Genomic DNA, 16,947 nt, shown 5'->3' with positions numbered 1-16,947 from the left:
GTTAGTGCTTGGTGTGTGGGTGTTTGTTGACTCATCATATTGAGTTGCACATTTTTACTTTTTACAAAAAAAGCACAAAAATAGGTCAGTGCAATCAACTGAACTAGAATGTACAGCTGCAATAATATCTTTTCTTTTGTGTTTTAATTAAAAACTATTAGATTATATGATATATTTTAGTAAAAAATGTGTTTACAAATGCTATGATGCTGTCAGAATTGGGGTTTTTTATGATAATGGCATCATACCACGAGAATCTTGAAGTGAATCATGGATATCCTGAATTTTATTTTTTAGCCCTGAAGGTGAAATTTTGTGAAAGAGGGCTGTAAGGTAGGGTTTTACGACAGTTTCGGCAGCCACAAGTTTGTGCACAGACATACGGTGAGTATCTAAATCATTGCTGCTCCAGTGGCCTTTAACACCCATCTGTCATCCACAGGCTCAGCTTTACACTGCTGACGTCTCAATAGCAGGAAAAATGTTGCACTCACATACACACACACACAACTCTCACTTTTTCAGGGTTTCTCTGTTTTTACACGTACACACACATAAGTTTGACAATGCGCCACAACAAGCGCGACCGCCACAGAAAAACACACCCAGCGTCCTCGCAGTGTTCCCTGATTAACGGGATGGTTTGTTCTCTTTCTCCGCCCCGGGCCAATCAGGTACGAGGACACAAATCTCTCCCCGCTGGTGATGCTGAAGGCCACCGGCCACTATTTATTGGCAATTTCAGCCCTAACTATCCAGACAGAGTGAGCGACACGCATGCCACAGGCAGACATCACTATCGCATCTGCCTCTGAGTCTGCGTTTTGCTGAAGAAAGTGTGATGGCAGGCATGCGATAAATTATACCTCTTAGCATAACGTAATAACTCACCAAGAAACAAATGTATAGTGGGGGTAGCTCTCGTTTTAAGCCTGCGTTGATTGCGTACATGTAACACAGCCTCAACAGATGTGTGATTAAAGCAGATTAGACTTCTTTATCTCCTATCTCACCAGAACAATTTCTCCTTTTTTTCTACCTTTAAAGGTAATTAGGTGGATTTATCTGGCTGATTGGTGCGGCTGCTCAGTTAAATATTCGTAATAGACATGCTTATCTGCTGTGTGAGTGAAAATAATTCACCAAAATATGTTGATCTTGTTTTGTCTCACTAAAGCTGCACAGCAAAAAAAAACTTTATAGAATATTTCTATAGCTTCAAATGTTCCTATTTTTGTTTTACATGTGAAAGCTGCAACATTATATTACCAGTTAAATTACAGGTAATCCTTCCATAGACCTCCTTGTTTTAACTTAACAGATGGGTTTTTTAAATAATATGTTTAAGTTTTATTTTACTTCCATTTAGTGGAAGTAAAATATGTCTTCTCTGGCCACAGCTCTGGTTCTCATGTCTTCTTTAATTCCTTTAATGAGCTGACACATTAAGGTCAATATGAACATCAAAATATGTTTGAATCTGGTGAAATCATAACGAGCCTGTCAAACATTTCTAAAACTTGGTTGAACGACTGGAAATCTCATCAAGGCATCTTCAGTTAATTTTCAAAAATGAATCCGAGAATATTTACAAAGAACATCCTGACTAGTTACTATTATTGGGGACATTCAGCAGCTCCTGGAGGCCTTGAGAGAGTTAAAAAGAGAAAAGAAACTAGAGAGCAGAGCAGTAAAGGGACAGATGGTCGAGCATAAAGAGGAAGAGAGGAAGAATAGAGGTCAAAAGGAGAATGCAGATGGGAGAACAGGGGAGTAAGCGACTGTGTAAAAACTGAAAGCGCACATACACACAAAGATGACAGGGAGCCAGAAAACTGGGGTTGGTCAGCTTGATTGGGAATCCTTTCAGAAATCTCCCAGAGTTAGAGTTCTGAGGACTGCTGGAGACGGATCATGGGGGGCCGTGGGGAATATGCCAAAGAGAAGTTTTCACTGGCATCAGCACATGTGTTATGGAGGGAGATCCATCTCCCTCGCCTCACTACACGAAGACACATATGGCAGGAGAGGAAGAGTATGTGCACAGGCACTGAAGACATGCCAGCATGCTCTGTAATTGTCTCAGTGTGATTGTGACCACAGCTGTGGAAGACACATGACATAAAAGCGGACCCTCCTCCATGGATACTGTCCACCGACTGTGTAAACTAGTGACTTTATTGGATTGGTTTTCACACGCCTCACAGATAAAACTGCTGCCACAAACACACTTCAGAGACACTGATCTGTTTACTATAGCTTCTTGTGTGATTATTGCAAAACCACAGAGACGGGTAATAAACTGAAACGTGTGACCATCCAAAACTTGCATCATCAGTTACATTGTGCAAATAAAACAAATTGATTTTTTTTTTCCTCCATTGACACAACACCCAAAAGATCTGAACTGGTGAACAGCCTTTGAGAATATGAATATAATCATTAATAAGGCCATGAAGCAACTGGGAGCAGATGTTGGTACAAGCTAATCCCGCTCCATATTTATTCACATTTTTTTCTACTGAGTAATATAAGTTTGATGAGTACTAGCAATAAGATTACTTGCAAATTAATGTTTATTGCCACTTCAAATTAATAACCATAAACCCACATTTGTGCAAGCGACAGACAAGTTCTCCCCTCTGTGTTTCGTTGTGCTGCTGAGACAATGAAGTAGGGAAATAAATAAATCCTGATTATAGCACATCGCATCAAAAGGAGTAATGGTGACATCTACGAATCAGAGTTGCAATGGTAACATTTGCAGGAAATGATCAATTAAGTTCAAATATGATTTATGTATCAAATATTTCTATTATGTTTTCCTTTTTAGTGTGAAATCTATTAATAATAACAATCGGGATGACAGTTCAGTCATCCCAATATAACAATTGTCATGCCTATATGTATTTTAATGATCAAGTAGTAAATATACAAAACGTTTAACATAACCAAACAAACCTGAAAACAACCTAAGCAGATATTCCAAAGAAAACTGAGAAAGTTAATTCCATCAATTAACGCATCTCTGCAAATCAAACGCAGTATTTTTTCCCCATCATTTTTAAATGCCATTTTTAAATCTGAGGGACGTTCAGACCATAGAGAGTGACCAGCTGTGGTTTGGTTCCTCACAACCAACCTGAGTTTCTGCTACATGCTCATTGTGTACTGTTAAAGTTGGGCATGACATATGGAGCACTCTCAATATATGATTCTAGGCTGAAAAAGGACAGTGGTTGGCCTACACAGCAAAATTATTTTCCTACTGAGGAGGTTTTGCTCCTTTTGGGAAGCTCCTTCAAAGTCTGAAAGGTTCAGATGACGGTATTTAGAGTTAAGGTCAGATAAAAACAAAAAAAAAAAAGAAAACTGGTAGTCTTACGGACTGAAGGCACTAGAGTATAAAAGTTGATATAAAAGCTGATAAAATGGCGGTATGTTATCTAACTGACTGTAGCAAAGAACAAGTGGTTTCATTATCTGTATGCTATTGCCAGGAACACGGCGACTGAAGTGCCAATCAGATGAAAAAACACCAAGATCAAGGAATAAAAAAAATAAATAAAAAAAAGATTCACTCCACCTGTGCAGTTTGTCTGAGCTATGAATGTGTGTGTATCTCATTGAGCCTTATGAGCTGCAATAAAGCATTTGTTGAATGAGAAGCCACAGAGCTGTGTTTTATTCAATTAAACTCCCGGGGGTGGTGCAATGGCAAATAAACTGGAGCGTAACAAACTCCCACCACCACACATCACTTTGCTAATCAGACAGCGGCAACGAGGCACACACGCCCCGCATGAACTACAATCCGCATACGTAGCCAACTGGAGTGAAAAGGTCAAGCTGGAGACCGTATCCTCCGGGGGGGGGAGATTTCTTAAAAAACACGATCAGCATTAAGCTGAACCTTGGATGTACATTTAAACCCACATCATCAACTCTGCAAATGAGAAATGAGTCCTACATTTAAAAACAGAACCGACAGGCTTTACAGACTTCATATTTAGCCGTTTCACTCCTACGGTGCATGTTTACGGCTCGTAAGAGGCCGAGAACATCACAGACATACATTCACAGGACGAGGAAACTGCTGTGAAAGCCGCATAATTGTCAGACTATCCTGAGTGATAAAAGCCTCATTCACATGAGAGGCTCCATTAACCTCCAAATCAGTTGGCTCGCTATTACATCCTCTTTATACACACAGCTACATTACCCTCAGTGCTGTTTCAGTGAACTGTGCCTCATACCGTGGAGGCTGAAGCTTTATTTTTAATTTTTATTTTTTTTACACCAGCTCAGGTATATTGTATTCAGCACCTGATTAGGCTTATCAAGTTGATGGTGCATGGGCTGAGCTGGAAGACCCGAAATTCACACTGTAATCTAATCTACGTGTAATGTTTATTTAGCAGAACAAAAAAAAAAAAAAAAATCAATTAAGAATACAATTATAAACAGATTAAGATAAGGTTATAATCCAGTCTCAGTGTACCATGTTTTTTTTAAAGTGCAGTTTTTTTTTGTGTCATCCTGCCTCAAAACGTGTAGATCAGGCCTTTACTGGCCTCTACTGGTTCATGTTTTTCTCCGTGGTTTGGCCTATAAACTCTGACTTTTGCTGATTTTGGTTTTCATTCTAAGGGCAATTACACTCACAAACTGATTTGTATAAAGCATTGTTTTAGTTTAACAAATAAACGTAGCAAAATGTGACAGTGAAAGAGAGGAAAATTGCTGCAGGACTGCGGGTGGTAGTGGTATTTTTGAAGAAATAACTTACTATTCCAGTTTATGCATCAAAGCATTTGACAACAACAATGTTCAAAAAAACAATCAGAGGGCCCATAAAAGAGGTAAACTAAAGACTCTTCTCAATAAGTGACTTAAAAATAATAGCTAAACAAAAATGTATGCACGTCTTGGCTTGCAAAACTGACACAAACACACATGAATGTAACTTACAGAGATCTGCACAGCCTATTTACTAAACAGCAAAGGACCAAAGTTAAACTTTTCCCATACTATTGCTGTAATAAAATTAGACATCAAAACTCACGCCGAAGCTCAAAATAATGACCCAAAACAGAATATATTACTACTGTGTCAAACTTAAACGTTAGAAAACACAGTAATTCTCTGAAAGTGCTGCTGCTAACTTTAAGGAATATTTAGCAGCGGCTACAGCTCCTGTGGTTCCCTTAGCAGTGCCAGATTTAACACAACATATGTGTGGGTGGGTGTGCATGCTTCAAGTGTGTTTGCTGTGGAGTGACAGTAGTGGGAGGAAGGGAGTCACACACCATCTCATCTTCCTCGAGCTTCTGTCCCCTAGGCTGGATAGTTGCATAACGGATGCCGAGACAGAACGTGGGCCAACTTCACGGAGCTCAAGACTGCAGTCGCTCAGCACCTGAGGCTATAATCCTCTTGAGAACATGTTTTGATTTACGTTAACATTTATTAACGGTGCAGATTTGATTTTATTGTAGGAGTAAAATCTCAACCTCAACCACACTCTGAAACTTTGCTTTACGATCTTTGAGATCTCGTGAAAAGCCATCCTCGGTAAGACAAAAGCACTTGATCTTTAGAAAAATAAAGTTGGGTGAACACAACAAGGTTTGGATGTGATGAAAAAGTTCAGTCGTTTCAGAAACTAAAACGCGTATATCATAAATTCATTAAAAATAAAGTGAAATATTCCAATACATAACATTCAAATTCTTATATTCTGTTTTTTTTAGAACATTTGAATAATACATGAGATCAATAAAAAAAACTAGAACATTAGCGTCCGTCCGTCCATCCCAGACTGATAGATTTAGTTTGTTATGTTTTGAAGCTCTTTAAACTGCTGCTTTATCCCAGTAAAGATCGTCTATTTTCTTTCTTTCATTTGTAAATAAAGAGGTAATTTATAAACCAAAGTGTACTAAACGCTGGGCACCAGGCAGAAAAAAATATACAAAAAAAAAAAAAAAACAGGTCTGAGAAAATGCGCTCAGCCATGGTATGTAGGCCTGGTGATATTTCAACAACAAGATCAGCTTCTAAAAATATGAACATCACATCAGAGGCACCACAAAGGTGCTAATCTTGTCAGTGCTATGATCACCATGATTATAGTGACACTCTCTCAATCACTGGGACTGTAATAACACATTACCTCTTCAGTCATATTCCATGGCTTCGCTTCCACAACTCATCCTCTGCTATTTTTTATTTTTATTTTTTCAAACAGAGAGACTAAACCCCAGACATCCACACACACACACACACAAGCTTCATGAGGCTCAGTGCAGCACCGCTGGCTGCAGACTGGAGCAGAGGTCGGCCGCACCCTGCTATTATCCCCAGAGACTTGTTCAGTTTAAAGGCAGCGCTGCGGCGTGCTGACTGACGGCTCAATGGAGGGCCTGCTGGGAGTTTACTAGCAGGTGAGGAGACTGACAAGCAAAAGGGAGAGCACACGCTGAGGGACGTACAGCACAGGCGCACTCGTAGACACACACCGGCAGATACACAAATGCTGTCAGTCAGCTGTGAGTAAAACAGGCATGGAATAAAACCCTCAGATGCACAGGGAAACACACACAAAGTACAAGCAGGAATGCAAAGCGCTGCAGTGACACATACAGGGGCGCGTAGAGTGTGGTAATACGGCAGCGGTGGTCTCCAGGGACAGAGCCAATGGCCACAGAGAGCGGAGAGCGGAAGCAGCTGGCTGCTGAAATGCTTCCCCTCCTAGCACTGTAATTTCCTCCCAGAGGCGCACCTGGGCCGTTCGCACACACACACACATGGAGTGTCTATGTGTGTGAAGTGTCTCTCTTGTGTACATATGTAGGAGTTGTTTTCTTTTTCTTTTTTTTTTTTCTTTTTGGCCTACTAGAATACGACTTGACGCACTTTGATTCAGAAATACAAGGATGGATACAGCTGGTCCAGTTAAACCTAACAGGAGTTTGGACTGGTACAACCTCACGCCAGTGAGCGTTTTAATCTCGTGTAGTCCAGTAAGGTTGAGCTTGTTATTGGTGTTTCACTCCCTTTTCTTGCCACAAAGTTACATAAAGTAGCCCTAAAACATTCTTGAATGTTCAGTTTTCTTATAGCTAATGTCAGCCCAGCTAAATTTGGCTAAAGTACTAAAAAATATATCATTATTGCCACTCCGGTTTCCTCCCACAGTCCAAAAACATGACTGTCAGGTTAACTGGCCTCTCCAAATTGCCCCTAGGTGTGAGTGTGTGTGAGCATGGTTGTTTGTCCTGTGTGTCTCTGTGTTGCCCTGCGACAGACTGGCGACCTGTCCAGAGTGACCCCGCCTCTCGCCCAGAACGTTAGCTGGAGAAAGGCACCAGCCACCCTCCCGATTCCACTGAGGGACAAGGGTGTAAAGAAAATGGAAGGATGGATGGATAATTATTGCCTGCAGGAGTAGTCATCCGCAGCAAAACCCTGATGCTCATAAACAATTAATATTATTATTTATGGTGTTTCAGACTTAACGGATCACTTTAAAAGGAAAAAAAAAAATCTATACATTCATTTATGTCAACTACCTACTATTAAATTATCAATCACTGTGGCAACTGTTAAATAGATTAAAAATCAAAAGATTATTGGTTTCTAATTCAGTGAAAACTAATAAAGCATCACTTCCACAAAGTATAGTTCAGTCTTTTGCACTGGGAAATCTGGAATACATAACAAGTTTGGTTTGGCCTGTTTTGTAGCAGCTACCCTCTCACACACACATTGAAACATTCGAAACAAAAATAACCAAAAGACGCACGACGACGCGTGAGCTACCAGAGTGTGTCGCCAAAACGCATATGTAAAACTGACACCTGTAAGCAAAGCAGCATCTGGATGCAGTTTTATAATATAATAATAAATTATTACCAGGGTTCTGTTCGGTAGATTTGTTTGCAGCATTTCCTTCACTTGTCTTTGTACTAAATAAAAAGGTAAAGTCTGATTAAAATACTACAAAGAAGTAAGAATGCCTGCTTTCGTAAGTACAACTGTATGAATATGAGACATATATTAGGCTTATCATAAAAGCATAAAGGCAACAAGGATTTGTTGACATAAAAACATTCAGATTTTCTGCAAAGGACAGGAAATTTGTGCTGAACTCTGTTGCGTTTGGCTGCTCAAAACTGAACTAATTTGGTGCAGGTGTAAGACGCACGACCCATGTATGGAGGCGCCGGACCTCTATGCGGCCGTCACGACCCTTTGACCTTTTCTGCATCTCTTAGCCTCTCTCATAGTCAACTCTTCTGTCATTTGCTGTCAAATAAAGGTCACTACAGCCAAACAAAATTTAAACAATTAAGCTGATTGATGCCATACATCTTAAATACAACTTGATATCCCCACATGAACCAGATTCTGCTCTTTTTTTTTCCCCACACAAACTATAAAAAGTACAGAAAGTTGCCCTGTGGCTGAGAAATTTAGGCATTTAAAGTCTCAATACCCTCGAGTTGGAAACACACAGAAACAAGAAACCAAAGTCCTATCAGACAAAAACACTAACTCTGCTCTCTCTGTTATGGTTATGGGATGAAAAAGAACAGGACGAAAATCAGCGTGGGCCAAGAAAAGTATCGAAAACAGAAATGCCACAGACAAAACGGAAAGAGGAAAGTACATTTTGAAATAAAAAAAAACGGGGACAACGATCAAAGCTGCAGATGAAATAGCATAAAATACAATTTTTACAGAAGAGAAGAGACAGATTGAACGATGGAGCTCCGTCCGCTACGGAACAAAAAAAAAGTCAATCTTTCATTTTCTATCGCTACAGCGATTAATTGATGAATGTACCACATTAATAACGAGGGTCGCTTTCTCCATTTAGAGCATTGATTCACACCTCCCTGGCTTACGGTGCAAGAAAGCAATCAATCTTGCTCCTAATTCCTTCTGTTCGTTTTCAGATCCTGTATTACCTCGCTAAATATAACTTCCTTCCTTCTGACTTTGCCGAGCAAATAAGTCAGGGTGTGGATAAAGCACGCCTAACACGGGGAATTAACAGAAATGATTGATCAATCTTAATTAATAATGTTAATGTGCCTGATCGATCTGCAGGAGTGATTACCTGAGAAATAAAAGGCAAAAAAAAAAGTATAAAACAAATTTAGTTTTGGTGTTAATTAGAAGTCAGGCTCTGCATAAACTCTGCAAGGTGCTTTCCTCTATGTCTGATGTTACAACAACATGATGCAACAGCTGGAAGGTAAACTTTGTGTTTGCATAATGTTTCTAAAATAGCAAAGACAAAAAGCAAAAAAAAAAAAAAAAAAAAAAAAAACGTGGCGAGAAGTGGGGAGACATCCACATGAAACACCACTGGGAGCAGCACATGCCTGCCTGCTTGTCTGTCTGTCTGTCAGTCTGTCTGTCTGCTTAGCCTTGAAAATCCCAGCTCTCAGAGCCAGACGACCACAGAACTGATGCCCACGCTGTAACGTGCACGCACGCAGACGCGCGCACACACACCAACACACACACACATACACACACACAGCGGCCTGTTCTATCCTACGCTATTGATCCGCACCCCACTCTTCATTAGAAAGACAGATTCAAAGGCAACAAGGAGCAGTGAGACGCTCTGAGAGACAGTGTGTGTTTCCTTTGTCTGCACACACGCAGGGTGTGTGCATGTGCGTGTGTGTGTGCTCTAAAGTGTAAATTCACAGTCAGGGGAGTTGTGTAAGCTTTTTGGTTACATCCTTTACATGCCTGTGTTCTCAATAAACTTTTCCCTGTTCTCCCCAGCGTGTATATGTGGTCAGGCTGCAGAGACGTGGCTGTAAGAGGATGCATTGCCAGGCATTAGTAACATTGGGAGCAGATTTATGTTACTCAAATGCAGTCTGTCCTCGCTGGGTGTTCCTATGGAAACTCTCTCACTCTCTCGGTATATTATTAGACATTCTCGAGTCAACCGCTCAGAATAGGAAGACACAGATCTCATCTGTTGCAATGCACTCATTATGATGAGCTTCGACTCACACCTGTATGGTCTCCCTTTGATATTAGTCGAAGTCCTCCTACACAAGTGTCCAAATATTTTTGGAAAAGAAAATCTGGAAAACGTTTGTGTGAGTGCTGCCCAGAAACTGTTCAGAAATTACAATGTCTTCTTGAACGATGTAAAGATTTCACTTCCTGCTTTTTGTGACAACTAGTTCAGAGTTACAGACAGATGGTTTAACACTGGGAGCTTTTATTCTCCTAAGAAGGGTGTCGGTCTGTTAGGTGCTGATCTGCAGACTTACTCCACCTCCCTGGACAAAACGCCATATTTAGCAGGAAACGTTGCAATTACTATTCATGTTGCAATTGTGTTATGAACTTATATGCTAGAAAAAAAAGTGTAACACTTCCACTTTTACCTAGTCTAGACTGTTTTGAACTTTGGATTGCTGTATTTTTTGTCTTTTTTCTATTCCTCCTTTCATGCTTTTTATATATATATATATTTATATATATATATATATATATATATATATATATATATATATATATAGACACACACACACGATACATATATAGTTTCGCACATACTTGAACACACTTAAAATTACCAAAAAAAGTAGAAATTATATTTCAAATGTAATTTTCTTCATCAACATTAAGATGTTAAAGTTAAAGACGAGAGGAAGGAAAAGTTGATTGCAATTATGCAATTATTGCATATTTGCTGGATGTTGAACAAACATAAAGCCACTTTTTAAACTAAATTGTAACTTTGCTTTCATGATTATATTTCCAACTTGGTTTTTCTAACCACTTTGCATATTTGCCTTCTCTCTAATCCTACAGCTGGCATGCTGTGTCAGATCCTTGAATGAATAAACTAAAGTCCCTTCAAGATGTTTCAGGGGTTTTTTTCCATTTCAGTAAAAAAAATATATAATACCTATAAGTGGTAAATTTATTTTAGCTACTGAAGTTGCCATTATCAGTAGACCATGTGTTGCTCCACATGTCACACCTTTCTTGTTGGGAAGTGAAAGCACCAGCAGCAGGGTACATTTGAGTACAAGTTTAATTTTGATAGCAGCATATGACACACTGTCTTTGCATATCGTAGTTCGATAAAAACAAGGTATGAGAGAGATAGGGAGGGTGCCATATGTTATTCAGACCGAGTCGAGTGCGTCATTGTCAGAAATTAAAGAACTAATAAGATTTGAAAATTGTTATTGACCCGACTAATTATTTACTAGCAACAAAGCTGGTAATGTTTCCAATTTTCCTCTATTTTATGCAATAAAGACTATGGAAGCATGTTTTTTTTTATTTTTTGTTTTTCTGAAATTGAAAAAAAATCGCCTTCCAGGACAGTTACAGCACACTATGAGATGAGTGTGTAAATTTACATGACGCAATTCACAGCAGGATAGTCAACCAAACTCAGTTTTCGCTTGGCATGAAATGCCCCAAATGGCCAGACAGAACATGGGGCAAGCAAAATAAAAAAAAGTAAGTATGACCATATGTGTTACTCAGGTGTGTGGGACTCATTCTCTGCTTTGTCCACGTGGCTTAAACATTTTGTATTACAAAACATATGGAAAACGATGGCCCGTGTTGTTTGTGTCAGACTTTTACGAGCAGAGCTGGCTTTTTAATTGAATCGCTGTTTACAGCTCAAGCGGCACCGTAGACTTTTAAAATAAAAAATAGCTAAGCAAATAAAATATTTAGAAGTGAAAATGCTGATGAGAAAAGCTTTTTTTTTTCTTTTTTTTTTAGCTGTAATTTGGCAGTTTTTGCACCAACACTGTGGGACTCTGCTTTGTCCGCATGGTGTAAGTTCAAGGAGACGCAGAAATATGAGAATGGTGCTGAAGTGTGCATGAAGAGCTTTTAGTCAAGGATGTATAAAAGTGGAGGATAGCACCATGGGAACCACAGACTAACCTCTGGAGTGGTAGTCCGCCGCTGGGCTGCTGATGGGCACTTTCTTAACAGCTGACGAGCGATAGATGATGTGTGTCCTCCCTCCTCCTCCGTCCTCCTCTTTTTCTATTACTCCATCACCCCTTTCCACTGGTTCAATAAAAAACTCCTCTTTCTCTGTCCTGATCATGCCAGCCTGAAAGAAGAAAATGGATAACATAAAGATAAAGTGACCTCTGAAACGTGATAAAAAGATGTCAGCAGCTATATGCTTGGCTCTCTTCTTACATCGTTCACCTATCTAATCCTTTACAGACAGAAATAGCCCTTTGGTTAATCCTGTTGCTATGTTTGGGCCGTGCTGGAAAGAAAGAGAAAAGAAGAAAGGGAGGCGATGCTTTCTGGGTCCCCTGTGGTGGTCCAGAGTGACACCTGGCATCTAAAACGACCAGCACACGAGAAGGAGATGAGACTATTGCACTCCCATCTTCAGCTAACACATCTTGTCAGGTAATTCCTCTCCTTTTTTTTTGTTTTTTTTTTTTTGCTTTTCACACACACGTCAGTTGCGCACAAACTCACAAGAAGTTAGTGAAAGGAGGAGCGACGTAAAGAAGGAAGAGGCGAGAAGGAGAAAGGAAGCGTGCATACATATAACACAGGCGCAAAAAAAAAAAAAAAAGGAGTAACGTGCACAAATATGGGGAAAGCAGACTCTGGGAAAATTGCCCGTCACTCTCTCTTATTCCATCTGTCTGTTTAAGACAACTGGTAATTACCAAGGCAACGCACTGCTGTAGAGGAAAGCCATGGGGGAGATCACACTGAGGATTGAGAGGCTTTTGAAAGGAAGAGAGCAAAAAAAAAAAAAAGAGAGAGAGCGACTAATAAATGAAAAATGAGAAAACATCAATATGATCAGCACTTGCTTGTCTGATTCTGCTTTGACATGTAAGAAAGGAATGATGAGCGAGTTAAAGAGAACAAAATGAGCAGTGTGAGGAATATGCAGGATGCACTGCAGAGGAATGTGCACTGTGAAGCTGTGTGTGCTTATGCTGCTGCACTGAATGTGGCCCGTATAAACTCACTTCTAGAAAATGTTATTGTTATAAAGTAGATGAAATTCAGAGCTGCGGAGTGGCATGCAACAGGAGCACAATTTTACATCAACCAGAAATGGAATACGTAGCTTGCATTTCAAACAACCACCTCAGAAATATGAGATATTGAATGGAAAAAATAATATGCTTGGCTTCAAGGGTAACAACAAAGCAATTTTTTTCCCTCTCTGAATTGAGTTGTTAAAAAATAATACTTCGCAAGTAATATTAAGTCATAACCATAATAGATCTCTCTTGTTAAATCATAACTTAACTGTGATTAAATAATGATTTTAAAATCAGTTTCACTAACATTGCTGATGATTAATCAATCATACCTCTAAAATGAATAAGTCTGAACTGTCACATTTCTGTCGGTTCAAAGGATCATAATTATTAGAGCAAAAGAGTCAAGAGATCTTCTGTAATATAATCTGCTGAAAGAAATTCTCTCCATCTGCAGGCTAAGCCGTGCACAATGACCCTGAAGGAAATTTTATATAGTGCATTTGTTTTGTATTTATATTAATAAAGTATATTTTTTAATTCAGTTTTAACTAAAATTCCTTTAACAGGAGTGCCACGTGGCTCACAGATGCTACAGACACTACATTCCTCGACGCAGTTGCAAAACCTGTAGCGTTGATTTTGTTTTGTTTTTTTTTTTCAATTTTACCAACCCTGAGTTGGTGGGTGTTGATTTTGGAGTTGCTTCAACACTTGTTCTGATCAGGAAGCTCTGTGAGCGTCGTCAATCACGCAGCTTAAATATCAATCCCTGCAGTTGAGATAAATTCACTCCAGGTGAAATAATCACAGCATCCGCTTCGTTGATGGTTGCGTCTGCTTCCTTGTTGACGAGTTTGTGGTTGACCATTTCCATGCTTGTAAAGTTTTTGAAAGTAATGAAAAAGATGCTGAAGCAGATAGTCTTGATTTGTAAACCCTTCACGCACGTCGCACACACAAACATCACTCACAAAGTTATTTTCCTAGGGTAGACGTTGCGCTTCATCTTTTTGTATCATAATTCCCTCAGAGAGGGACTGTATGTAGAATTTACGTTTGTTATCAATCATTTTAGTTAGCCATGAACCGTTGCTCTTTTAGTGATTAGTCTATTCTTATTATTTTAGGTTTTGTGTTCATTATAGTACATTATGTGTTCAATATAACACAATTAACACCATTAATAAAGCACTTAAGTGTTGCCATAAAACAAATAAAATATCTACCAACCTACCTTTCTCTTTCCTTTGACAAACCACTGACCTATACTCCAGTAACCTCACCCACTACACAAAGACACACTCTTGTTTCACCATCCCCGTCTTCCCTCTGCACACATCTTGCTATTTCATAGAGTCATGGTGCGGCATTACTATCGGATCTGATGGATCTGAGATGGTGCATGCATTCCAACCCCAGAATACCAAGCAGAAGGCAGAGGAGAGTCCGTCAAAGAAAAAAGATGACATGTGGGACCAGGAGACATGGCTGGATCGATCCGAACAGGCATAGTCAGGGTGGGAGGGTTACGCAGAGAGGGACTGGGAGCGTGAGGGAGGAAAAAATGGACACGTTCTTTAAAAAAAAAAAAAAAAAATGTGACGTGAATAAAGCATCAAAGGCTGTGCTCACATTTACACAGTGGGAAGAATTGTCTTCATCTCGTCTAAAACAGCAGCAGCCAAGTCCTAGACAAGAGGATTATGGAGATGCTTGTGCAAACACTGTGTCCAGGAAAAGTGAGAGGAAATCAGACTCATTGGCAGAACACTAGCAGCTACCACAGGCCAACACAAGCAGGGTCATGGATGGAATTGATATAAAGAGAATCACGTCAGCTCATTTGCAAATGAAAATCTGAGAAATGTGGCTCGCATTCATGTTATCTTTCCTCTGATACCTCGAAATGAAAATAAGAAAGATGGGAAACAGAACAAAATTTGAGTTCTGTGCGTAATTCAGTCTCGATATAAATACAGTTCTGTAGAAGCCTCGGAGCATATAAGCAGCGTCATGAAGGTCTAGAAACATGGCAGACAGGTCAAGGAGAATGTTGTGTTAAAGCTTATAACAAGATTCGGTTTTAAAGCAAGCTTTAAAGTGTTCCTCAGAACACCGACGACACCATTAGAATAGAATATAAAGAGCACGACTCCAGGTTTTACTTTGAGAAACGGCGTCAAAAAGTCAGAGGCTTCATCACTGGAGACGCGTGAACAAAAATGTTACAGTTCCACTGGAAATCGGCTCCATGTAAACGAGGCCGTCGAGTTTGAACTGCAGCCGAACGTGGCTCCACGACACGTTGACCCTGCATGTCGCACTTTCAAAACCATGCATCACTTTACTTTCACCTCGCAATGCTACGCTACTGTATGTTTTTTCTATCCTACCAGATCTCATTAAAACAGGTTTATGTGTGTGTTGCTGCTTTAATCACTATTAACTGATGCTAAATCCCTTCATTTATAAACTAACCACTGTACTTTTTTTTTGTTATCAAAATTGATCTTTTAGCAAATGCACTACTTAAATTTGAACAATCTCACAAAAATTAAAATAGCCTTGATCTAATTGACGTGTTTGTGCTTTTCCTCTGCATTTTACCTCTGTAAAATTTACATCCACATTCCTAACAAATAATGCAATATTCACAAATAGTCATTCAATAATGATGGTTTACTCCAAGTGGTTCTTCTCATATGAGTTTTTTTTTTCTGATTCCTTCTGTGTAATTGTCAGATTTTTAGTTTAATCACTCTCTTCTTTAAGGAGAGCTACAGCTTCAGATGCTTCTGACTGCTACTCTCTTATTACTCTGAATTCATTGTGCTCCTCTGGGCAATGAGTCGGAAGATGTTTTATTAAGTTTGACATGTTAAGATTTAGCTTATTAGCTTCATTTCCCTCATGAGCCACTAAAATCTAACACAATCAGTCTCTACACTATATCTTCATCTAAAAGCATTTTGTCAGGCTAGTCTATGAATATGTTTCTCCCAGACTGAAATTTAATTCCTGGCTATGAGAAGGTTTCAGTAACTGATCGAAACTACAGTGAGGAAGAGATTCCCCAGATGTCATATTTTTTACATTAGTACCCTTTTTTTTCTTCTTCTTCTTCTTCTTCTTTGTACATTTCAAGATAACATTTTAAATTCTTCTCACAATGGTGGAAAAAAAAAAAAATCTATTTTCCTGAACTTCAGATCTTCAGTGTAGAAAGGTGAAGTCGGTATGAATTCAAAACTCTGCTGAAGGTCAGCTTTGGCTTTTTGTTTGGGGGTGTCATGGTTCTGCAAAAGTAATCAAATGTACTCCTTTAATTATTCCACATTCTGTGTTGTTGAAACAACAGACTTTAAAGTATTTTTGTTTGGGGGGGGATTTTATATGACAGAGAAACACAAAGTAATAAAAGGATCTTTAAGTAGAAAAAAAAGAATAAACGGTTTAGAAAATCTTTCACAAACGCGACTTTGAAAATCGTGGAATAGCTATGTTTAAAGCTCTTCGTAGAACCACCTTTTGATGCTATAGCAGGTTTAAGTCTTGTGGTATGTGTGTGCCAGCACTGCAAGTCTAGAAATTGATTTTATTCCTAAAGGTTTATTTGCGAAATATCTCAGTTTCAGTCACACTGGACAGAGGGCATATTCATGACACTTTGCTCACTAATGTTCTCTAACAAACCTCTGAGGCCTTCACACAATAGCTCCATTTCAATGATATCACATTATATACAACTGAACCCTTTTCAATTATTAATTGAGGTGAATGCGTGTGGTGAAACTGGACTTTATTTATTAGAGGTGTAACAAGATCTCGCATTATTAAAACATTACATTACTCCTCATTAAGGTGACAGAAATCATCTGAGCAGTGTAGCTTT

At 39.2% G+C, this 16,947-nt stretch overlaps 1 protein-coding gene across 2 annotated transcripts in view; it reads right to left on the bottom strand.

The window, feature by feature from the left end:
* The window catches only part of LOC106920872 (A disintegrin and metalloproteinase with thrombospondin motifs 2-like), a 124,352-nt gene that overhangs the window by 56,056 nt on the left and 51,349 nt on the right, over nucleotides 1-16,947 (bottom strand). For both annotated transcript variants that reach the window (XM_014992168.2, XM_088009637.1), the window contains exon 3: nucleotides 11,965-12,139. In XM_014992168.2, coding sequence (XP_014847654.2) covers nucleotides 11,965-12,139 — 175 coding nt within the window. The remainder of the gene's footprint in view (nucleotides 1-11,964; nucleotides 12,140-16,947) is intronic.

The sequence above is a fragment of the Poecilia mexicana genome, unplaced genomic scaffold, assembly GCF_051168715.1.
Source record: "Poecilia mexicana isolate PSO_F unplaced genomic scaffold, ASM5116871v1 scaffold_10, whole genome shotgun sequence".
Taxonomy (NCBI): Eukaryota; Metazoa; Chordata; class Actinopteri; order Cyprinodontiformes; family Poeciliidae; genus Poecilia; species Poecilia mexicana.
This window is presented reverse-complemented; position numbering and strand designations above follow the sequence as displayed.